The sequence below is a fragment of the Bos indicus genome, chromosome 3, assembly GCF_029378745.1.
Source record: "Bos indicus isolate NIAB-ARS_2022 breed Sahiwal x Tharparkar chromosome 3, NIAB-ARS_B.indTharparkar_mat_pri_1.0, whole genome shotgun sequence".
In the NCBI taxonomy this organism is placed as follows: Eukaryota; Metazoa; Chordata; class Mammalia; order Artiodactyla; family Bovidae; genus Bos; species Bos indicus.
The window spans coordinates 34964642-34989312 of record NC_091762.1 but is presented as its reverse complement, the minus strand read 5'-3'; the positions used below and the strand labels follow the sequence as shown (position 1 = coordinate 34989312).

Below are 24671 nucleotides of genomic sequence, written 5' to 3'. Positions count from 1 at the left end.
TACTGTGAGAAAGCCACAGTCCAGCTGTAGGGTACTTGTTGGCAGTTATGGCAGCTAAGACTGAGCAGGACAGACATAAACAACACATTAGCTTTAGCTGAATCTCAGTCCATGTTCAGGCTCCTACTGTTAGTGATAGGTTATTCTCTGATTGGTTGAGATTTTAATGTATGTCAGATACATAGACCAATTTTGGCTTTATTTCTTCTTGCCAGGTATTAGGTTTCTATTTTTCTTTGATTACCTCAGATCCCTTTATTTGCTGCACAGGTAGAGAAAATCCAACAGTACAATCTATATATAAAACAAGAACTGAAGGAGAGAGGTAGATTAAGCAGGAAAGGAGAGTGAGAAAAGGAATGAAATCAAGATGACAGAGAAAATGAGATTTAATTAAGGTAAAGACACAGTTGTTTCAGGAAACAGCATGGTTAGTACAAGTATTTTGTAGAGTCCCAAGGAATAACTGTGCTTTTCTTGATACATATTTTTAATCAAATTTCTAAATTGACAGTGTGACTTTTTTGGCCTAACTTAGGTATATACTCTTGATGTACCAGATGCATTCTATTACTGTTACAGTCCAGACCCAAGTAATGGAAATGGAAAAGATACCATCATGGAAGCAATGGCTGAGCAGATAGTTACAGTATGTGCTACCCTGGATGAAAATCCTGGAGTAAGATATAAAAGGTAAGGCACCCAGTGGTGTCATTATATGTTATGATGTCTATTTGCTCTTTGGTATAGAGGTAATGTCCCAGTGCTTTTGTGTGTTGGTTTGCAGATTTTCTTTATAACATGCTGTACATATAGATTTAAAGTTTAAGGCTTAAATTTCAGAGTAACTGATAGCCTCTGTTACTGAATTTCAGAGCTTAAACTTGGTATGATTTACATGAATATTTTCATGAGTTTAAGGAATGCTTAGAAGAATGTCTTTGTTGCCCTGTGGGGAATACTGTCTTACATTTAATGTTTCATTACATTTCCACCAAATTGAAATAGTCATAGTATCTGGATACTGGTTATAGTGTCTAAATATGGTATCCAGTTACAGTGACCATTTTAAATAGATTTGGGGGTTTTTTTTAAAGTTAAAGTTTGACTTTAGTACTATGTACCTTTATTTATTTGCTCCTTATTAAAAGTAAAGTTTACTATAAAGTGCATAAATTATATTTATGTGGCTTGATAAATCATTCCAAAGTGAACATAGACATCTAACTTCACCCAGGTCAAGAGATAAAATACTAGCAGCATCTCAGAGGCCCCCCTTATGATCCCTTCTGGTCATCACCCACTGTCTCCTCCTCAGAAGTAACTGTTATTCTGACTTCTAACACATATTTCAGTTTTGCCTGATATTGAACTAGATATATATATCAGATCAGATCAGTCACTCAGTCGTGTCTGACTCTTTGCGACCCCATGAATCGCAGCACGCCAGGCCTCCCTGTCCATCACCAACTCCCAGAGTTCACTCAGACTCACGTCCATCGAGTCAGTGATGCCATCCAGCCATCTCATCCTCTGTCGTCCCCTTCTCCTCCTGCCCCCAATCCCTCCCAGCATCAGAGTCTTTTCCAGTGAGTCAACTCTTCGCATGAGGTGGCCAAAGAACTGGAGTTTCAGCTTTAGCATCATTCCTTCCAAAGAAATCCCAGGGCTGATCTCCTTCAGAATGGACTGGTTGGCTCTCCTTGCAGTCCAAGGGACTCTCAAGAGTCTTCTCCAACACCACAGTTCAAAAGCATCAATTCTTCAGCGCTTAGCCTTCTTCACAGTCCAACTCTCACATCCATACATGACCACAGGAAAAACCATAGCCTTGACTAGACGAACCTTTGTTGGCAAAGTAATGTCTCTGCTTTTGAATATGCTATCTAGGTTGGTCATAACTTTCCTTCCAAGGAGTAAGCGTCTTTTAATTTCATGGCTGCAGTCACCATCTGTAGTGATTTTGGATCCCAGAAAAATAAAGTCTGACACTGTTTCCCCATCTATTTCCCATGAAGTGGTGGGACCGGATGCCATGATCTTCGTTTTCTGAATGTTGAGCTTTAAGCCAACTTTTTCACTCTCCGCTTTGACTTTCATCAAGAGGCTTTTTAGTTCCTCTTCACTTTCTGCCACATAAGGGTGGTGTCATCTGCATATCTGAGGTTATTGATATTTCTCCCGGCAATCTTGATTCCAGCTTGTGTTTCTTCCAGTCCAGCGTTTCTCATGATGTACTCTGCATATAAGTTAAATAAACAGGGTGACAATATACAGCCTTGATGTACTCCTTTTCCTATTTGGAACCAGTCTGTTGTTCCATGTCCAGTTCTAACTGTTGCTTCCTGACCTGCATACAGATTTCTCAAGAGGCAGGTCAGGTGGTCTGGTATTCCCATCTCTTTCAGAATTTTCCACACTTTATTGTGATCCACACTGTCAAAGGCTTTGGCATAGTCAATAAAGCAGAAATAGATGTTTTTCTGGAACTCTCTTGCTTTTTCTATGATCCAGCAGATGTTGGCAATTTGATCTCTGGTTCCTCTGCCTTTTCTAAAACCAGCTTGAACATCAGGAAGTTCACGGTTCACATATTGCTGAAGCCTGGCTTGGAGAATTTTGAGCATTACTTTACTAGCGTGTGAGATGAGTGCCATTGTGCCGTAGTTTGAGCATTCTTTGGCATTGCCTTTCTTTGGGATTGGAATGAAAACTGACCTTTTCCAGTCCTGTGGCCACTGCTGAGTTTCCCAAATTTGCTGGCATATTGAGTGCAGCACTTTCACAGCATCATCTTTCAGGATTTGGAATAGCTCACCTGGAATTCCATCACCTCCACTAGCTTTGTTCGTAGTGATGCTTTCTAAGGCCCACTTGACTTCACATTGGGTCATGATATTTTTTTATATATGGCTTTGCTCAATATTATGTTCTTAGACTTTCATGTTGTTCTATATAGCCAGCTTGGATTTTAATCTCTGCTTTTTACTGGCTGTATGATTCTTCTGCTCTCAATTTCTTTATATATGAAGTGGGAAAAATAATAGTAATCACATCATAAAGTTTTTTTTAGAATTAAATGAGTTAATACCTATAAAGCACTCAATATAGTGCATGGCGCTAATGAAACGGTAGAAGTAAATACACTGTACTATTATTACTAATAATAAGTAATATAACTTGCTTCTGTTTTAAAAGGTTCTTTAATTTAAACACTGACATTTGTCAAGGTAGTTGGCATAATTGTTCAATTTCAAATTCATGTAGTGCTTTATATTTAAGTTTCATTATCCTTAACCATTTAAAAAGTTTTCTAAATTACTTAGAAGAAAATATTGTAAATCTCCTTAATTCATATGTGACCAGACAAGCTCTTTACTCATACCTCAAGTGTTAGAATAATTCTTTTTCTTACAGGTGCTGTGCTAATTACATTCTGAACCAAGTGGTTTATCTTTTGCTAGAGTTCAGTCTCTGTTCAAGCTTCTGCTCTTGGTGTTTGGCTTGTTCAGGGAAATGAATCTGTAATATGGTCCACTATCCTGTATCCATAAGTTTGGCATCCTCAAATTCAACCATTTGTGGATTGAAAATGTAAAAAAAAAAAAAAAAAATTCGAGGAAGTCCCCAAAAGCAAAACTTGAATTTGCTACATGCAGACCACTATTTACATAGCATTTACATAGTATTTATGACTGTTTACATAGCATTACATTATATTAGTGTTGTAAGTAATCTAGAGATGATTTTTAAGGATATGGGGTATGTGCATAGGTTATATGCAAATTCTATACCATTTTATACGAGACTTGAGCATCAGTGGATTTTAATATCTGAATGAGGTCCTGGAACCAATCCCCTGTGATACTGGTGGTGGTTTAGTCACTAAGTCGTGTCCAACTTTTGCAACCCCATGGATGGTAGCCTGCCAGGCTCCTCTGTTCTTGGAATTCTCCAGGCAAGAATACTGAAGTGGGTTGCCATTTCCTTCTCCAGGGGATCTTCCCAATCCAGGGATCAAATCCAGGTCTCCTGCATTGTAGGTGGATTCTTTACCACTGAGCCACCAGGGAAGCCCTCCTGAGGGATAACTGTAGCCGGTTTATAATTTAATAAGCTTACCAGTTCTTGTGGTAGTTAATAATAATCCAGGCTTTTAAAATCCTATCCTATTCTTTTGTAAAGTATTCTTCTATGCCTTATGAACTTTTCAGGTGTAATTCTAACATGAAATTATTTCCTTTTGAAAATATTTTAAGGCATAATGTATAATAAATTATCCTGTATAGTTGCTGCTTCATTTACTTTTGAAGTATAAAACCTAAAGGATCTTTAACACTTTGAAGCCTTTACAAAGAGTTCCTCCATTTTTGAGATTGGTGTGCTAATTGAAGAGTCTTTTCCAACATTTTCTTTATAGATTCAGAAGTTACACTAATATCACTGGTCTTAAAGTTAAAATTTAGAATATGGTTTTATCATTTTAGAAGATAGTGATATATGATTTTATACAAACAACTATATTGGAAAGTTGACTAAATGTTAGCATATAGGGAAATCTCATAGATAATTGGGAGAGATAATTGGTCAAGTAATTTGGAGAGTAATATGGTAGCAAAGTTGAAAACGTACATACTATATGACCCACAATTCTACTTTTAGAAATAATATACCTAGAGAAACATTTACATGGATATTTATGTATAAAGATATTTGTTTCCATGTTGTTTGCAATAGTATAAAATTGAGAATGACTTAAATGTCCATCTTTAGGGGAATGAATGTGTAAATCCAGTATAATCATATGATGGAATACTATATGGAACTAAAATGAGTAAATATTTTTTGATGTGTGTGTCAACATAGATCTCAAACATATATGACAGTAAAAACATATACTGTAAAAATACATATAAAACAGTAAATATATGTATAATTGTAATGATAGGAAGAATATACATCAAATTATGGTAGTAGTTGCTTTGGGGCAGGAGTGGCTAGGGGTAGGGGTGAAGACTGGGAATTGGGAGGGGAGTAAAGAAACTATAGTTTTATTTATATTTCCTTCATATGAAAAAAATCTGAAGCACATATGATAAGGTTTACATTGATAAAATCCAAACAAATTGATATAGCATTATATTTGTTTAGTATTATTATCTAAATTTCTCCATGCTTATAAAATCTTTTAATTTATGGTTTAATTTTAGAATTCAACTTGATAATATAAAGTGTGTCTTGAAAGATAGTTTGAATATCTTTTTTGTTTCTAGTAAACCTCTAGATAATGCCAGTAAGCTTGCTCAGCTTGTTGAAAAAAAGCTTGAAAACTACTACAAGATTGATGAAAAGAGCCTAATAAAGGTAACATATAAAAGACAAATAGTGGTTATGCTTAAAATCTGTCTTATTTCTTTATAAACCAAGGAGACTGTTCATTTATTTTCCAGCATTGGTTTGAGAATTTTGATTTGGATATCACTGATTTAAATGGTAGTAGAAATCGTAATAGATAATGTGGCTTAGTGGGGAACATAACAGTTTTGAATTAAGTTCTTTGTCCAGATCCTGGCTCTGCCATTTAATTCATGTATATATCAATTAGCAAGTTATGTTAAGTTTTTTATCTATAAAAAGGGGGTAATAGGAGAATACCTATTTTGTAATATAGAGGACTAAATGCATTAATACATAAAAAGTTTTTAGAATAATCCTTGAAGCTGTAAACATTTAATAAACAGTTTTTCCTTTTATCACCAACTCTGTATTCTTGGACATATTTACTGTGAGTTGTATTTTCATATAATATGGATCATATGACATGTACTTTGGTTGGTTGGTATGAGGATTAGGCAGATTAGCATGTGTTTGGCACATATAGGAGTTTAATAAATGACAGCTACTACTATCTTATCAAGGTAATATAATCAAAGACTAAGATTGGAACCTGGGGAATTCCAGCATTTGGGCTTGGGTTGGAGAGTGAGGAGTCTGAGTAGACTTGACAGAGGTGGTATCAGAGGACTAGGAAGCTTAGTTTAGTGCAATGTGTAACATAGAGAGCTCAGGTAATATCTTCCTTTCATAACTTAGATGAGTTTTAGTGTTTATGAAGCTAAATTCCAAGAAAATAGATTTAGTGAAAGCCAAATGTTATTTTCTTAAAGGAATTTTCACAGTATCATATTATTAAGTAGGCCTGTTAATCTAATTATGAAAGCTTTGGTTTTGTAGTCTTATTTTCTTCCCCTCTTGTGCCTCTCATATTTTTCTATTTTAATATAACTTCATGTTTAAGAATGTGGGATAAGTCTGATTTTGTTTTCTAAGATATTAAAAATGTGTTCACAGAAAGAAATGGAAGTTTCTTAAGATAATTTTATCTTGTTATTCCAGGGTAAAACTCATTCCCAGCTCATAATAATTGATCGTGGCTTTGATCCTGTGTCCACTGTTGTGCACGAACTGACCTTTCAGGCAATGGCATACGATCTACTGCCGATTGAGAATGATACATACAAGCAAGTATAACTTGAAGGGAATATATAGGGCATATACAAACAGGATAGGATGTTAGCATTTAATGATTTATGCAGGCAACAGAAATCTAAAGCCTATCCTATACCCTTTTTTATTCAAGGCTTTATCTTTCTCTTACACCTATAATCATAATCTATTAAAAATGTCCTGACCTTGTTAGTTAATAGGTAATTTAACTGCTTTGAAGCTTTTTTGGTATATTTGCTTCCTTAACTATGTCTGCAACAAAAATAGGTTTTAAACAGCTGGAATTGTACTTTTCAGTAAATAAACCGGGCCCACTACTATATTTACTGAAGTGGAAAACATATTCAAATTGGTTAGGCAGTGATTATTCTGAATTGGACATCCAAAAGTATGTAAACGTGTGTCTTGTCACCATAATGTATTTAAAAATACTAGAATATTAGAAAACTATATAGGATGGTTATTGAGAAGAGAAGCAGTTTTACCAGTTTGGTACCTATTATTGATTTAACTCTGATATAAGCATATTAACTTTAAAAGTAATATCAAATAGTTAAATGAAAAATGAAATTATTTTTCTATTAAGGAACCATCTTATTGTCACCTTTGTATATCATTTATGTATATACATACACACATATATATACAACATGTTATTTGAGTGTATGTACCACATGCACACATATATATAAAACATGTTATTTGATATCATAATTTCAAAATCCAGATTGGCATTTTTCAGCCAAGAGTTACTGCTTGGAAGTAATAAAAATGAAAATTAGTTTTCTGAAATCTTATGTTTAGTAATTTTTGTAGATTAAAAAATCCAAAAATTTGTGCTAATTATATTTAACATTTTTTCTTAAATATTGTTTAAACTAATTTTGTATTTTCTCTTGTATTTTTATTTGCCTTCTAGTCAAATTCTGAGTTTTTCTTTGTTACTTGTATTAATATTAGCTGACAGAGCAACATAGCTATTTTTCTAGTATAAAAGTAGTTTTAAGCAGTTTATTCCGAATTTTCAGAAAGGATGTTATTTATCTCTCTTATCCTTTAGGTCTCTAAACTACATTGCTCAAGAGATTTGGAAATGACTTGAAGTAATGGACACTAAAGGATTTGGTTCCAGTTTATTGACGTTAACTTTCAGACATTTCTAACCTAGTACTTAAAATATTTATCTCCCTAGGTTTGTTGGCAAGGAAAGCAAGATTTAATTTTTTAAGGGTAGTGGAGAGACTTATTTAAAAACAAAAAAATCAGAGATATGCCTTTTCTTATGAGTCAAGAAAGTCTAGGGATCAGACTAGAGGGAAGCATGAACTTCCTATGGATTGTGCTCCATCACGATTTTTAATGGAAATAATACAGAGCAGAAATTTCTAAGTATCCATTTGGAGTAATTTCTTGAACCTCTTTAATTGCCTCTCAGTTCAGTAGAACTCATTAAAGCAATCAAAGTTTTTAATGGCTACATTAGTTTTTTTCTCATTGCCTTTCCCAGTTCTTTAAAGGAGATGTGGTTATAGGGTAAGGAAAGAATATAGAAATAGATAAATATATATGTTGGTGAATTTTGTACCAACTCTGAAACACCTTCAGTATTTAATAGACTTCATTAGGGAGTGACATTTCTTAATGGATGTTTGACAATTGTGTTGATGGTTATTAGTACATCAAAAGTATTGTTTTGAGCAATTAGAATACAAATTGTTAATATATTCACTCTTGTTAAAGTTGACTGTGGAACACTGAATTTTTGTTTCTAAGATACTGAGATAAAAGTCTGTAATAATGACAGCAAAAAATAACATTGAAAGTAAAAAGGTCGTGGTGGGCGTGGCGCTTGATTTTTGTTGTATGGATAGCAATATGCCTTAGTTTTGGATAGGTATTCATTATCCTCCTAAAAATCTTCAGTTTCTTGAGCTGTGTCTTAAAATTGTTATTTATAAAAACTTTTCTTTTACTTTATCTGGCACAAAATAATCCAAAAGTTTCGTACTTCTCTTACTTGTAGATATAAGACAGATGGGAAGGAAAAGGAGGCAATCCTTGAAGAAGATGATGACCTCTGGGTCAAAATTCGGCATCGCCATATTGCAGTTGTATTAGAGTATGTGAACCTGTTTAATTTTTGTTCCATATTTAAATACTAATTACAGAGTACTAATAGTACATTTTTTAATCTTAAGATACTTTTGTGAATTAAACTTTAGAAATTTAAAGAACTTTCTAATAATTTGACAGGGAAATTCCCAAGCTTATGAAGGAAATTTCATCAACAAAGAAAGCAACAGAAGGAAAGGTAAGAGTGTTAATATAACTTTCAAGGTTATGACAAATGTGAATTTTAAAGTTTGTGTAAAATTTTTTATCTTTTTAACTTTCCATTTGAGAAGTTTCTAACATACACAAAGTAGAGAAAATAAACTTTCCTGTACCCATTACTCAGCCTCAACACTTAGCAATATTATCTGTCTTGCTACATTTAAAGTTTATTTTTAAAAGACCATTTAGCCAATTGCATAAATGTATTCATGTTAGGGTTTTTAATATTAAGCTATGGTGGCTCAGTGATAAAGAATTGGCCTGCAGTGCAGGAGACCCAGGTTTGATCCCTGGGTCGGGAAGATCCTCTGGAGAAGGGAATGTCAACCCACTCCAGTAGTCTTGCCTGGGAAATCCCTTGGGGACAGAGAAGCCTGGCAGGCTACAGTCCATGGGGTCGCAATGTCAGACACAACTGAGCAACTAACACTTTCACTTTTCACATTCATAATTTACCTAAATAAAATGCACAAATCTTATGTGTATACTGAATAACTATTTACATACATATATTTGTATTCATACACACACACATGTAAACACACACCATGTGGAACTGCCACCTAAATCAAGATATAGGACATTTCTGTCATTTCAAAAGTTGCACAATAATATCTATGAATAAAGAAAATTTGGCCTATCCTTTTGACTCTTTATACATTTTATACTAATTTTCTTGATACCTCCTATTTGGTATTTTCTTGGTATTTTCTTAATACCTCCTAGCAGTAAAATATAGAGTAGATCTGGTGACAGGATATCCTTGTCTCATTCCCAGCCTTGGGGGAAATGTGTTTGCTATTTCATCATTGGGTATTATGGTAGTTTTAGGTTATTGTAGATACATCCTTTGTCAGATTAAGAAGTTCCCTTCTATTCCATATTTGTCAACAGGTTTTTTTTTGTTTGTTTTTTAAATCAACAATGAGTGTCCGACTTCATCAAATGCTTTTTCAGCACCTATTAAATTATTTTTTCCTTTTTTATTCTGTTCATGTGATGAGTTACATTCACTGTTCTCTAACATTAAACCATCCATGCGTTCTTAGAATTAGCTCCACTAAGTTATGATAACTTATCCCTTTCCTATATCACTGGATTCTGCTTGCTAATATTTTGTGTAGAATGTTTACTTCTAGGTTTATGAGCAATAGTATTTCTAGGTTTATGAGCAATAATTCTTTTTATTCTTGTGGTAGTGTTCTAGGCAGTTTTGGTGGCAAAATTATATTGGTCTAAAATGAATTGTAATGCTTTCCCTGTCACATTATTCTCTGGAAGTGTTTGTGTAACGTGGTCGTTACTTGTCCCATCATTGCTTGAAAAACTTCACAACTGAAGCAGTCTGGGCATGGAGTTTTCTTTATGTGGAAGTCTTTAATTATAAGGTCTTTAATAGGTACAGAGCTCTTCAGATTTTAATTTTTTCTTATATCACTTTTGGGATACTGCATTTTTAAGGGATTTGTCTACTACATCTACATTTTCAAATATCCTCTTATCTTCTCAGTGTCTATAGAACCTGTACCTATGTTCTATTTAATCCTAATTTTGTTGATTTGTGTTTTAGTTTCTTTACTATTAACATCCCCTATTTATAAATTATTAGTATTTCGAAGAACCAACTTTTGGCTTTGCTGATTTTTCTTTTGTATGTTAGTTTTATATTGAATTGATTTCAACTTTCTTTGGCTTGTTTTTCTTTTTCTAACTTCTTGAGTCGGATGTTAAGAACATTGATTTTCGACTTTTTTCTCTCCTATATATATTTAGTTATTTCCTTCTTAACATTATGTAGCTGCATTTCCCAAGTTTTGGAATAACCTATTTTTAATTCCATTTAGCTCAGAATATTTTCTTATTATAATTTCTTCTTTGACTCATGTGTTATATAGGAATTTTTTTTTTTTTAATTTCAAAGAGTTTGTGAGTTTTCTACTTATCTTACTATTACTGAGTTGTAATTTAATTATATAGTGGTCAGAGAATGGAGTCTGTATGAGTTTAGTCCTTTGAAATTTGTTCAGGCTTGGCTTGTGACCTATCATATGATCTGTTGTGGTAAATACCCTATGTGTACTTGAAAAGAATACAAATTCCGTGAATGTTAATTAAGCCAAGTTGATTCATCATGTTATTCAAATATTCTATCTCTTTACAAACTTTTTATCTGTTTTTTATATCAGTTACCAGGAATGGTATAATGTATGGTTGAAGTAGTGTATTTTAATAATCTTGTCAACTCTCAAAGCTGTATCAACTGATGCAGCCTTGTTTAATTAGACTCTTTATAAATTTAAGATAGTTTTCTTTCTATTGAATTTATCTTTTATCAGTATAAAATGTCATTGTAGTTTTCATTTGCAGTATTCCTTGCCTTAAACTCTACTTTGTCTGATTTTAATATAGCCATACCTGCTTTATTTTGACTAGTGCTTTTTTAAACTGAGTTAGAAAGTAAAGTTCCCCTTTATAGTGTATGATTCTGTGAGTTTTGACAAATGTATACTCTCATGCAACCAAGATATAGGACGGTTCCATCAATATCCCCCCATTGCCTTCTGCCACTTGGTAGGCAACCTCTCCACCTTAGAACCACTATTCTTTTCTTCTATTATTATAGTTTTGCCTTTTCCAGAATGACAGCTAAGTGTCATTTACATCATAACATAATAGAAACAACAATATGTCTTTTTCATTTAATCTATTGCACTTGACATTCATCCATGTGACATATAACAGTAGCTTCGACATTTTTATTGCTGAGTAGTATTACGCTGTATGGATATATTGTATGGATGTTATCCGTTCACAAATTGCAGAACATTTAGGTTTTTTCCCAAGTTGATGGCAATTACAAATAAAGCCACTGTGAACATTCAGGTTTTGTGTGAACAGATGTTTTCATTCACTTGTTTAAATAAGAGTGGGATTGCTGGGTTATATATTATAGAGTAAATGTATATTTAATCATGTAGAAAACTTCCAAACTTACTAGTTTGCTGTACCATTTTACAGTCTCACCAATAATGTATGTCATTCATTGTATTTTTAATTTCAAAGATTGCATTTAGTTCTGGGACATTCATTGCATTTTTTAAAATAAAGTCTGATTCTCTACTGATATACTCCATCTTTTCATTCATTTATAGTTTATCTTTTCCCCTGTTTTCTTTAACATAAATATGTTATTTTAAATTCCTTGTCTGCTAACTCCAGTATCTGGATTATTTTGAGTCTGCTTTTATTGACTGTTTTTACCACTTGAGTATCACTTTTTCCTGTTTTACATGTCCAGTTATATATTGTATGTTGGAGCTTATGGATGCTATATTGCAGAGGCTATTGATGATGTTCTGTTTACAAAGAGTGCTGAGTTCTGTTCTGGCAGTCGGTTAATTTGCTGGTAGATAACCTAGATTGTGTGGAAATTTCATGTGAGGCTTTTGTTACGTTGCGTGTATTTCACTTTTACATTTAGTTCAAAGACATAGTCCTTCCAGGACTGAATGTCTGGGATGTTCACTTAGAGCTCTTTACTTTGTCTGGATCAGAGAATGCCAATACTGTCTTAGTGTAAAGACCATCTGAAATCTCTGCAGTCATTCTCTGTTAGGCCTCTAAGACTTATGCCCTGTACACATGCAGCTTAGTATTTGGCCAGGGATCCTAAGGCATCTCCTCTACACATCTGTGAGTTATGCTACCCCTGGACCGCAAACCCTACCTCAGTAGCCCCAAACTCTGATCTCTTTTTCCTCTGCCTAGAGAGACTTTTTTTTCTACTTGAACTCTACCTCCTTTTACTGTGCTTTGGAAAATGTTCCAGAGAAGAGCCAGATAAGTGCAGGGATCACCTCCTGTGCTTCCCTTTGCTCAAGTAACCTAACTTTGAACTATTTTTAAGACATCCTTTGCTTGAAAGCTGTTGTCTTTTTTTATTTTGTCCAATTTTGGTTTTGTTTATGGAGGGAGAATAATTTTTATATCAGCTACTTTTATCATGGCTGCAACTGGAAACCTCTTGAAATTGTTTTTTTTAATTGGCAAATATTTAGTAAATTAATAAAGATTTAAAACTATAGGATTTAAAAGTTATTGTATAAAATAACTGAATCATAAGTTAGTTTTTTAAAATGTTTGATTTTTCCTAGACATCACTTAGTGCTCTTACCCAGCTGATGAAAAAGATGCCTCATTTCCGTAAACAGATTACTAAGGTAAGTGATATCATATATAAGAAATCATTTTTAATTTATTAGTCCACCCAGTTCTGTAGTCAAGTTTAGCATTGGGTGTCATGGAATACTTGGTATTAGTTGTCCTTTGAACCCTTACTTTAGGTCTGAGAAATACCCCAAATGTCTAAGCTACCCAATAGAATTCTCTATATTTGTTCAAGTCCAGCCAAAACTTTTTTATATCTTTGTCTTGAACAGCCAGAGAAACTTTTATTTTTTATCAGCTTAATAAGAAAATTCAATATTGGATTGACAAGTCCTTGTTATTATGCTTGCTTCTTTGAATTAATAGTTATATATTAGTAAATTTTAAAGCAATTAAAGCTGTGTGGGCAGGTAAACTATTTTTTGTTTGTTTTTGCTGTTCCAGTCCTTCTCAGAAGTCATTGTCAGAATAATATTTAAATTTTTTTTTATTGTATTACTCCCTAATCAAAAATCAATAACGTAAATTCAAACTTTTTCTGCTTGACTTTATGGACTTTACTGGTTTTTTCTCACTTTATTTTTCACTACTTGTAAACCCAATACAAGTTCAACCCTTTCGTTCTGTTTTTTGTGGTCTGTTGAGTGTCCCCTTTAGATCATGATAATTTCCACTTTTTTTCCTTTCTTGAGTTGTTTCCCTTGATTTACATGGTACCTCCTTCCCACATAAGCTCATACTTCCCTTCAGGCCCATCTCAAAAGTTTAGCATTATCAGTTACACAGAAAGAAATGAAAATGCTTTAAATAATTGATTTTTTTCTGTTTTTCAGCAAGTTGTTCATCTTAACTTAGCAGAAGATTGCATGAATAAGTTCAAGCCTAATATAGAAAAGCTCTGCAAAACTGAACAGGTAAGTGCAGAATCAGAAACACCTACATTCAAGGTAGATTTCCAGAATTAACTCTGTAAGGTAAAACCTAACTTTTTGCTCAATATAGTGCCCTAAACCACACAATCTCTTTTACGAGGAGATACACCCACTTGGTATTTAATACAATATTCCTTACCAACGCTAACAAGTAGCTATACAGTATCATGTTAATAGTAGGCTGTCCCTCCTAATCTGCATGTTTGGTTGAATGGGATGATTTCAATGTTTGGAGCATTAATTCAGGGTAACATTGTTGACTGGCCTTTTTCAGTGGGTGCAGCATTTCAGGTAACACCCTGCAGAGTACTGTGTAGGTACATTTAATTAAAGGCTCCTCTCTGATGCCAAAACTGTTCAAGTCAGTACTAATAGAAATAGAATGCAAGTCATATTTAATTTTAAATATTCTAGTCATTACATTAAAAATGTAAAATGAGATGAGTGTGGTTAATTTTAATAATATACTTGATTTAACTCAGTACATCCAAAATACTATCATTTCAACATGTAATCAGTATTAAAACAATTATTGAAATATGTTACACTTTTTTTTCAAATGTAAATCTTCAAACTGTTGTTTTAACTTACAGCACATCTTGATTCAGACTAGAGCCATTTCAAGTGCTCAGTAGCCACATGTAGCTCATGTCTACCATGTTAGCAAAAGTTTAGATTAATGATTTTCTTCCTTTCTGAATTGTTTTGACTTTTTACATTTTATACAGTAATAGTTTACAAGTGATGCTCACATTTCCTATGAAATATCATCAATTTTCCATTAAAATTTGGCAAATTTTAGTAATATTTTTAACTGAAAAATGAATTTAGATCATAGACCACTGACTATATCTCATTTTCATTAAGGACCTGGCACTTGGAACTGATGCAGAAGGACAGAAAGTCAAAGATGCTATGCGAGTACTCCTTCCAGTTCTACTCAGTAAAAATCATGATAATTATGATAAAATAAGAGCAATCCTACTTTATATCTTCAGTATTAATGGTAATATAGATTGTTTATTTTTTAATAAATATATTAAGATAAAGATCAGTTCAGTTCAGTCGCTCAGTCGTGTCTGACTCTTGGCAACCCCATGAATAGCAGCACGCCAGGCCTCCCTGTCCATCACCAACTCCCAGAGTTCACTCACACTCATGTCCATTGAGTTGGTGATGCCATCCAGCCATCTCATCCTCTGTCATCCCCTTCTCCTCCTGCCCCCAATCCCTCCCAGCATCAGGGTCTTTTCCAATCAGTCAGCTGTTCACATGAGGTGGCCACAGTATTGGAGTTGCAGCTTTAGCATCATTCCTTCCAAAGAACACCCAGGGCTGATCTCCTTTAGGATGGACTGGTTGGATCTCCTTGCAGTCCAAGGGACTCTCAAGAATCTTCTCCAACACCACAGTTCAAAAGCATCAATTCTTCGGCACTCAGCTTTCTTCACAGTCCAACTCTCACATCCATACATGACCACAGGAAAAACCATAGCCTTGACTAGACGGACCTTTGTTGGCAAAGTAATGTCTGTGCTTTTGAATATGCTATCTAGGTTGGTCATAACTTTCCTTCCAAGGAGTACCCAGATCTAAAATTACTTTACAATAAGTGGTTTACTACTCATAAGAGAATCTTAGAAAAATTAAAGTGAAAAGTGAAAGTGAAAGTCGCTCAGTCGTGTCTTTTTGCGACCCCATGGACTGTAAAGTCCATGGAATTCCCCAGGCCAGAATACTGGAGTAGGTAGCCTTTCCCTTCTCCAGGGGATCTTCCCAACCCAGGGATCAAACCCTGGTAGAATCAAAAGTAGTGGTTAAAGTTGATTAAGATAAATAAAAGGAAAAATGTGGAATTGGGAGCAGATTGAAGGTTATATAATTTAAATGTTTGCTTTCTTTAAAAAAAAAAGCTTTATTCTTGGGTACGTAAACCTAGAAATGATTGTGGTAGCAATTATTTGACTGTGCATTCATTTTTATTTATCTAAGGAACTACAGAAGAAAACTTGGACAGATTGATCCAGAATGTAAAGATAGAAAATGAGAGTGACATGATTCGTAACTGGAGCTACCTCGGTGTTCCCATTGTCCCTCCAGTAAGAAATCTTACATTCTGTATAAACTTATACATGTGCGTGCATGGTTGTTTGCATTAAATGTGTTTTCTTATGTGGGAATCCATGTGGACAGTCTTCTTAATTTCCTTTGTAGATTTGGTAAATAAAATATTAAAATTTTTCTTTTCTTTTCCATGTATGAGTAATTTGGACAAATACATTTTTCTAGTGAATTTATATCTTTTAGCTTCCATTGTAATTTGCTATTTATGCTTTTCTTTCTATGATTTATTTATAGCAAAATTTGAAGAAGTCTGTAGAATCTTACTCTTTCCCATCAAGTTTTATATAAGCATTTTGGAGAAAACACACTTTCTGATACTATCATAAATTTTATCATTAATGTACAGAAATACTGTGAAGTTATGTGACTACACCTATTCGGATTTTTTTAGTGGACTTTTCCACTCTTAGTCTTAAGTCAAATACAACATAGTATTTGTTGTAAATTAAACATCTTGATAGAAAAGATAAAGAGTATCACTAAATAAAATCACTGATCTTTAGTTTTTTTCCTCTAATTATATTAGTCTCAACAAGGCAAACCATCAAGAAAGGATCGGTCTGCAGAAGAAACTTTTCAACTGTCTAGATGGACACCTTTCATCAAAGATATTTTGGAGGTAAAATTCATTAAATTTTATTTATACTCTGCCCTTTGTAGAATATTTTTTACTCTCCGTCCATTTATCTGTCAGTTTGAGCATATCTTTGGGTCAGGAATTATCTGCAGTACTGAGAGGGTTCACAAAAGAAGGCTGTATCTGATATCAAGGGAGGAGAGGAAGCTTTTGAAAGTTCTCCCTTAAAGACTGCCAATTCATACCACTAATTGCCTCAAAATAAATTTAAAAAGATAAGCACAGGCATGCTTTATGAAAAAGACTCTGTTGTTTGAAATTACTATGTAGCAGAAATATGAATAATTTAGTTGAATGAAAGTTCAACAAAACAACATTTTTTGTGATCACTATTAGAGTGTTAAATTCCAATATTCTTATAAATGGATTTGTGATTAAAATGTAAACCTCACTATCGTTTGCTTTTATAATCGACAGATGCCTGATTCTTTTAGTACTGTTTGCTTTTAGAAAATAATTTTCAATTATAGGAAATTAGAAAATGAACTAATAATTGCATTATGAGCTCAATAAAGTCATAATCAGATAGTTCTATTTATTCCAATTTGCCTTTAACTTATTAAACATTAATTTCTACTTTCCTTTGGAAATTGTGTACAGTTTATCCCATGATTTTTCTGTTTTGCTTGACTAATTCTATGTCATTTACACATGCTTGATTTAAGATGAAGATTTCAGAGTTTAGACTTTTCCCTGCAATGTAAGATTTTTTTTTTTCCTGATCTGTAACAAGAATGTGGAACTAAGGAGTTTTTCTTTGCTATTGATAGTATTTTAAAAATAAGAATTGACCTTCTCAAACCTTTTAACAAGGATTTACATGTTAAATTCAAAAACTCCACTTTACTATAGTAGCAACCTAAGGCCTTTGGGGTTCTCCTGAAGCTTTGATTCTTCACATCTTGCAGTCTTATTGAAATACTCTAGGACTACGGACAGAGAAGGCGATGGTACCCCACTTCAGTACTCTTGCCTGGAAAATCCCATGGATGGAAGAGCCTGGTGGCTGCAGTCCATGGGGTCTCTAAGAGTCAGACACGACTGAGCGACTTCACTTTCACTTTTCACTTTCATGCATTGGAGAAGGAAATGGCAACCCACTCCAGCGTTCTTGCCTGGAGAATCCCAGGGACAGGGGAGCCTGGTGGGCTGCAGTCTATGGGGTCGCACAGAGTTGGACATGACTGAAACGACTTAGCAGCAGCAGCAGCAGGACTACAGAGGACCTTGTGTCCATTCCTACTTATTGTTACTGTTTGTGCAACCATGTTCTAAAGCTGCGGTGTTCTAAATCGGTGGTCTTCAAACTTTTAATTACGTATACTTTCTCATAATAAATGTGACCAGGAGCCTACAGTATGTGGCTGTTTATAAACTGTGTAAGTGCTGTACTGATTAAAACACTATACATTTATTTATAAGCTATATAAATGCTGTACTGATCAAACACTATGTGTGTATTATATACATACACATAAATATCGTAAGATGTTAACCGTAAAAAGAAGGAAACATTTTTAAATGAAAAAGAAAGCTTCTTCCATCTCATCAGATAGTCTTGAATACACCTAGGCCAGGATGCATGTTTTGTTTTAAAGCTGTCACTGTGAAGGGCAAAGACTTCACTGGTGGCTCAGACGGTAAGGTGTCTGCCTACAATGCAGGAGACCGAGGTTCAGTCCCTGCATCGGGAAGATCTCCTGGAGGAGGAAATGGCAACCCACTCCAGTATTCTTGCCTGGAAAATCCCATGGACGAAGGAGCCTGGTAGGCTATTGTCCATGGGGTCGCAAAGAGTTGGACACGACTGAACGACTTCAGCTATGAAAGGCAAGGCCTGGACTCTGGTAGCCTAAGAAGTCTGTCAGGGTTAAGATGGTATTTACAAACCCCTAGCATTCTCGAGATAAAGACCCTGATAAAGTACCTGGGATTTTTACACCAAAGTGGTAACCCTCTAAATAAGAAATGTAGGCATGCAATAAATATTGGTTTAATAATTGCATTAATTTTGTAGCAAATAAGATTTGTGAGTTTCAAAAAGAGGGCTAACCTTATTTTATTAAATATGTATCCTTGTGGTCTTTAATTGTAAATACAAGTTTTGAGTTTTATGTAAAACAAACAAAATATTGGAGTTTATAGTATCTTCTTGATGGATTTCTTATCTTCCCTAGGATGCCATTGATAACAGATTAGATTCAAAAGAGTGGCCATATTGTTCCCAGTGCCCAGCAGTCTGGAATGGCTCAGGAGCTGTAAGGTAAAATCTGTAAATGAAAGTCAGTGAAATTTTCACTGTGATATTGCAGACTAATAATTGAAATGGTACACAGATATTCCTATATTGATAACTCTCCTTGAAGCATGTAGTCACTTAAAAGGTAGTTTTTCTGTAACTGTAACTGTCTTAATGAATCCAGATAAGCAATGGGGCTTCCCAGGTGGCACAGTGGTAAAGAATCCTCCTGCCAGTGTAAGAGACTTGGGTTTGATCCCTGGTTGGGAAGATCCCCTGGAGTAGGAAATGGTAACTCACTCCAATATTCTTGCCAGGAAAATTCCATGGACAGAAAAGTCCATGGGGTCACAAAGAGCCGGACACGACTGAACGACTGACATACAGACACACATGCACACATACACACAGAGAGGCAATATGAAAATGTGCTTTATTATAAAAAATATTTTCATGAAACTAGAGAAGAGTTTCTCCCCTTATCTTTTTTTTTTCCTTCACATTAGCAGATGACAAAATCCTTTTTGATGACTTTTGGTGAGAAAATATTTGAAGCATTCAGAAAGCTGTAGAGAGTATTATAATGCATACCCTATACTTGGTGCCCAGATTAACAAATGAATCATTTTAAGTACAGTTCAAGCTTCCTATATATCACTCTCTGATTTTTATTATTCTCCCTTCTTCACTATCTTGAATTTGCTGTTTATCATTGATCTATATATCTTCAGACATTTTCTACATATATTTGTATTCTAAACAATGTATATAGAGTTCTGTTTTGTAGGATTTTTCTACTGGTCTTTGGCTTTTAGCAGTTTAACTGTTGTGTGCCCAAGTGGAGTTCTTGTTGTGTTTGTTCTTCCTGGGATTAGTTGAATTTTCTTGGATTTACAAGTTAATTGTTCTCATCAAAATTTCAGAGGTTTTCAGTTGCTGTTTCTTGACATTTTTTCTGCCCACTTCTTTCTCCCTCATCTGCTTTTGAAAGTCCATCACCCAGATGTTGGAACGTTTGACTTTGTCTTATGGGTCACTGAGGCTCTGTTTACCTTTCTTCCATCTTTCTTCTTTCTGTTCTTCAGATATGCTAATATCTATTGATCCATCTTCAGTTCTTTGATTCTTTAATCTGACATCTCAAATCTGCTATCGAGCCCATCTACTCAATTTTTCATTTCATTATTGTACTAATCACCTTTTGAATTTCCATTTGCTTCGTTTTTACTTTCCATTTCTCTTTTGAAATTCTCCATTGATTAACATATTGCTAGCATAATTTTCTTTAATTATTTGATCATATTTATAATAGGATCTTTGAAGTCTGGTAAATCCAACATCTGGATTCACTTAGGGTCAGTTTCTGTTGATGGTTTTTTTTCCAGCATGTGGATCATCCTTTATTGTTTTCTTACACATCTACTAATTTTTGGCTGAAAATTAAGCCTTTAAGACACTGTTTTGTGTAACAGCAACTCTAAGTTGTTTTTTGTTTTAGTAACTTGTATAGATTTTAAGCTGTGGGATCAATGCCCCTTGCAGTGTAGCCACTGATGTCATTGTAGGGCTTTTTTTATTTTAAATTTAATTTTTTAGCTTGGTTCCTAGTAGTTGCCCTATGTCTGAATAGTTTAGAGGTCAGCCAGTTATCTTGGCAGAGCTTGTATTTAGACACCTCAAGCCTGTAAACCTTCCATTGACCACTGATCAATCTGATTGTGGGTTAAGGACTGCATTACAAGTCATAGTCAGTTCTTGAGTCTTCTCCCCACTATCCCCCTTCTTTTTTTCTTATTTTTTTCCTTGGGCTTTCTCTGGCTTACCCTGGCACAGGCATAATTTGGCAGTCGCTAAGGATGTGGGGGGACTTTGTCTTCTTTGGCTTTCTTAGTCTCAGGGTTTCCCCATTAAATTTTGGCTGATATACCACCTGTCCCATCCTGGGACCAAGGTTTGTGCTACCAGTGCTGCAGGTCTTTAAACCAGGTCTGCCTTTAACTAGCAAAGCTGTAGGATTCTGTACTCACTTTGCTTCCTACCTTGTATCAAGTCTTCCACCTCAGGCAGTAGAATTGGTGGTTCTCTCAGCCAGCTTCAAGTCAGTAAAGCTACAGTTTTTGCTGAGTTGGAAGAACTGTGCAGGTTGGATGTAACCTCAGGCCAAAAGGTTGCATAGTCACCACCACCATTCTTACCTATATATTAACTTTTTTTTTTTTTTTCATGAGGCTGTTGGATAGCCTATGGGAGAGGCTATAGCGGTGGATGGTAGTGGGTCTCCACCTCCTGCGCAGATCATATTTTCTGCCATTGACAAAGAAAAGGAGGGAGACTGTGCTCTACCTCCGGAGGAAGGAGAGGGCTTGGGCTTACAGGATGCAGCGGCCGGGCACCCTGACGAGCCCCCTCCCCCTCTACACAAACCTTTAAAAATTTATCCAACAATTTCTGATTTAAGGCGAGTACCCCACCTCCGCTTGCACCTCCCAGGGCCTAAGAATTCCCCAGTTTACATCCAAAGCCTCCCAGACCATTGCCTAAGGCTGAAAAAGGTTAAAAAAAAAAAAATTTCTTTTAAACAAAGGAGCTTTTAAAACATACACAATATACAGAGCCTGCTCCTTGCAGAAAACCCCCTCAGGGGGGCCTCACCCAAGCCAAAAAAAAAAAAGAGAAAAAAATAAAAAGAAAAAAGTGAAAAAGAAAAAAAGAAAGAAAATAGAGAAAGATCTAAAGATAGAGAAAAAGCTAAAGAGTGCAAAGGAGAGAGGAACAGAGAAGGAAGGAATCAGGGAATGCAGCAAGATTGAGAAAGGAAGAAAGGAAGTTAGAAAAAGAGAGAGGGAGGAGGGAAGAAAAAGAGAGAAAGAGGGTAAAGGGAAAGAAACAAAGGAAAGAGAAGGGTAGCGAAAAAGGAAGGGGGAGAGAAAAGTGAGAAAAGCAGGAAGAGAGGGAGAGAGAGAGAGAGCTAACATTTTTAAAGAGTAAATTCTTCTTAATTTGTCATTTGCCTGTGGTTCATTTTCCCAAGTGATCTGAAATGGTTTTTTCCCCCACAGTTTCATCCAGGTTTATACTTGTTTTCTTAGTGGGCAGCCTTCTGACCATCTTACTCTATCATGACCCCAAGCTATCTTTGTTTTTAATCTTAATATAAATGGTGTCATGTTGTGTCTTCCTGCAACTTTTTTTTTTATTAATTAATTTATTTATTTACGGTTGCACTGGGTCTTCGTTGCTGTGTACAGGCTTTTTCTAGTTTGGTGAGCAGAGGCTGGTCTTTGTTGTACGCGGGCTTCTCGTTGCAGGGCTTCCCGTGTTGCTACAGGCTCAAGGTTCATGGCTTCTGAAGTTGCAGCACGCAGGCTCAGCAGTTGTGACATGTGGGTTTCAGTAGTTGCAGCTCAAGAGCTCGAGAGCACGGGCTCAGTAGTTGTGCATGGGCTTTAGTTGCTCTGCGCATGTGAGATCTTCCCAGTCCAAGGATCAAACCCGTGTCCCCTGCATTGGCAGGCAGATTCTTATCCACTGTATCACCAGGGAAGTCCTGCAACTTGCTTTTAAGTATTTCTCAACATTATCCTTTGATACTTATCCCAAATTGATATACATGTATAAAGTTTTTTACTGCTGTTTGGTGTATTCTTATATGATTATCACAGTTTATTCATGTATTTTCCACACAGTGGAAATTTAGACTAGGTCAAAACTAGCATCCTTCCTAACAATATGCAGTGAGCATTCTCACACATTTACGTGTGTTTGAGTATTTCTTTAGGGTAATTCTCTTGATCTAAGGACCTTTTATTTAATTTTATTTTTCCCTTTTCTCCTATTTTAGAAGTTACATAGCTTATTTGTACTTTCATAGCAGTTATCTTTAGAATTATAGTACACATCTTTGACTCACCAAAGTCTGAGATTAGTATCTTTGCCCTCTTGATGAACAGTACAGAGCCTTAGAAAACTTAATTCAAACTATGTACTCCTTAAATGTTCTCTTAATTCTTTATTGTTTACCTTATGTCTTTTTTATTTCCAGAATTAATGGTGACCATTATTTTTCTTAGTTGTATGTGTATATTAACCAGTCATGTTGTGTACCACTTCTGCTTGCATCCCCTTTTTTGAGCTCAGTTATATTCTTTTCTGATGTGTATCCTTCAGAAATTTCTTCAGTGTGGGTCTCTTGGTGGTAGGGTCTCTATGGTTTTGTCTGTCTGAAAATGTCTTTATTATTGTTCTTATATGATAGCTTTGAATTTCTAGGTTCATGGTAATTTTCATGCAACACTGAGGTGTTATTCTGCTGTTTCTTGGTTTCCACTTTAGCTCTTGGGAAGGTGTATGTATGGGGGTGGGGTGTTTTCTGTCAGTTTCGTCATACTTTTATATAGGTAATTTGCCTTTTCTCTCTGGTTGCTTTTATCTTTGATATTCTGTACATTTCCCTATTCTATGTCTGCTGCTGCTGCTGCTAAGTCACTTCAGTCGTGTCCGACTCTGTGTGACCCCATAGACGGAAGCCCACCAGGCTCCCCCGTTCCTGGGATTCTGCTGGCAAGAACACTGGAGTGGGTTGCCATTTCCTTCTCCAATGCATGAAAGTGAAAAGTGAAAGTGAAGTCACTCAGTCATGTCTGACCCTCAGCGACCCCATGGACTGCAGCCTTCCAGGCTCCTCTGTCCATGGGATTTTCCAGGCAGGAGTACTGGAGTGGGGTGCCATTCTATGTCTACCTGAGGGTTTATTTTTATTTCTTTCATTGGGATTCAAATGTATTTCCTAAAATCTTAGGTTTCATATCTTTTATAAATTCTTATTTTATTCAAACATCTCATTATTTTCATGCCTTGTAATATCTCTCAAGTTTTAATATTTCTTTTACTTTTTGTATTTCATTTTAGAAAATTTTCTTTGGATTTAATTTTCAATTCTTTAGTTCTGTCTTAAATTTGTACCTAAACTGCTGAGTAAGCTGTATTTATTTATTTTTTAGTTTCTGTGTTCATCGACTTTACTTTTCCTTCTTTCTTTCTTTCTTTTTTTTAAGAAATTGTCCTTGTTTCTTTTTCGATATGCTTGTCCTCATTTTGTTTGCTTTCTGTTTTACTTTATCATTTTCAACATACTTAGTCTATTTTTTACTAAAATAATAAATACTAAAATTTACTAAATTCAACATGTGACATTCTTTGGGTTCTAATTTTACTGCTTTTCATTTGTACAGACACTTAACGGTTGCTTATTTCCTCATGTGCTTTGTTGTTTTGGATTCTGAGCTTATTTCAGTACCCAGGATCGAGAGAGAGTTACCTTCAGAGAGGTTTTGCATGTGCATCTTTCAGCTATGCTTTTAAACAGATGTTTGCTCTTATTTTAACAGGAGCTTCTAGGTGGTTTCTGGAGTGAGAGTTCTAGGGTACAGAGATGTAATCATTTATGTGTCTTTCACAGTATAAAACTATTACAGTGTCTTAGACATACATATGAAACACATTAAATGTAATCCTGTTGTCCTGAAATTGCTATTCAGAAGTTTAAAAATTGTTCGAATCACATAATCATTTTGAGCAAATATTACTGGTTTTTCTTTTGCTTTCTAGATTTATCTTGCCTTTTTTGGACATTTTTAAACCACAGTTGTACTTTTAGTATGTCCTTGATTTATTCTGTATGGAAACCAAGAATGTGTCTTGTTCCTCTTTCACCTTTCAAAACCAGCTACTA

General features: G+C 35.0%; 1 protein-coding gene across 2 annotated transcripts in view; it reads left to right on the top strand.

Moving 5' to 3' along the window:
• The window catches only part of STXBP3 (syntaxin binding protein 3), a 57066-nt gene that overhangs the window by 25537 nt on the left and 6858 nt on the right, over nt 1-24671 (top strand). For both annotated transcript variants that reach the window (XM_070785988.1, XM_070785987.1), the window contains exons 7-17: nt 539-693; nt 5274-5364; nt 6397-6521; nt 8531-8626; nt 8761-8818; nt 12996-13061; nt 13842-13922; nt 14808-14946; nt 15933-16039; nt 16591-16683; nt 18879-18964. In XM_070785988.1, coding sequence (XP_070642089.1) covers nt 539-693; nt 5274-5364; nt 6397-6521; nt 8531-8626; nt 8761-8818; nt 12996-13061; nt 13842-13922; nt 14808-14946; nt 15933-16039; nt 16591-16683; nt 18879-18964 — 1097 coding nt within the window. The remainder of the gene's footprint in view (nt 1-538; nt 694-5273; nt 5365-6396; nt 6522-8530; nt 8627-8760; nt 8819-12995; nt 13062-13841; nt 13923-14807; nt 14947-15932; nt 16040-16590; nt 16684-18878; nt 18965-24671) is intronic.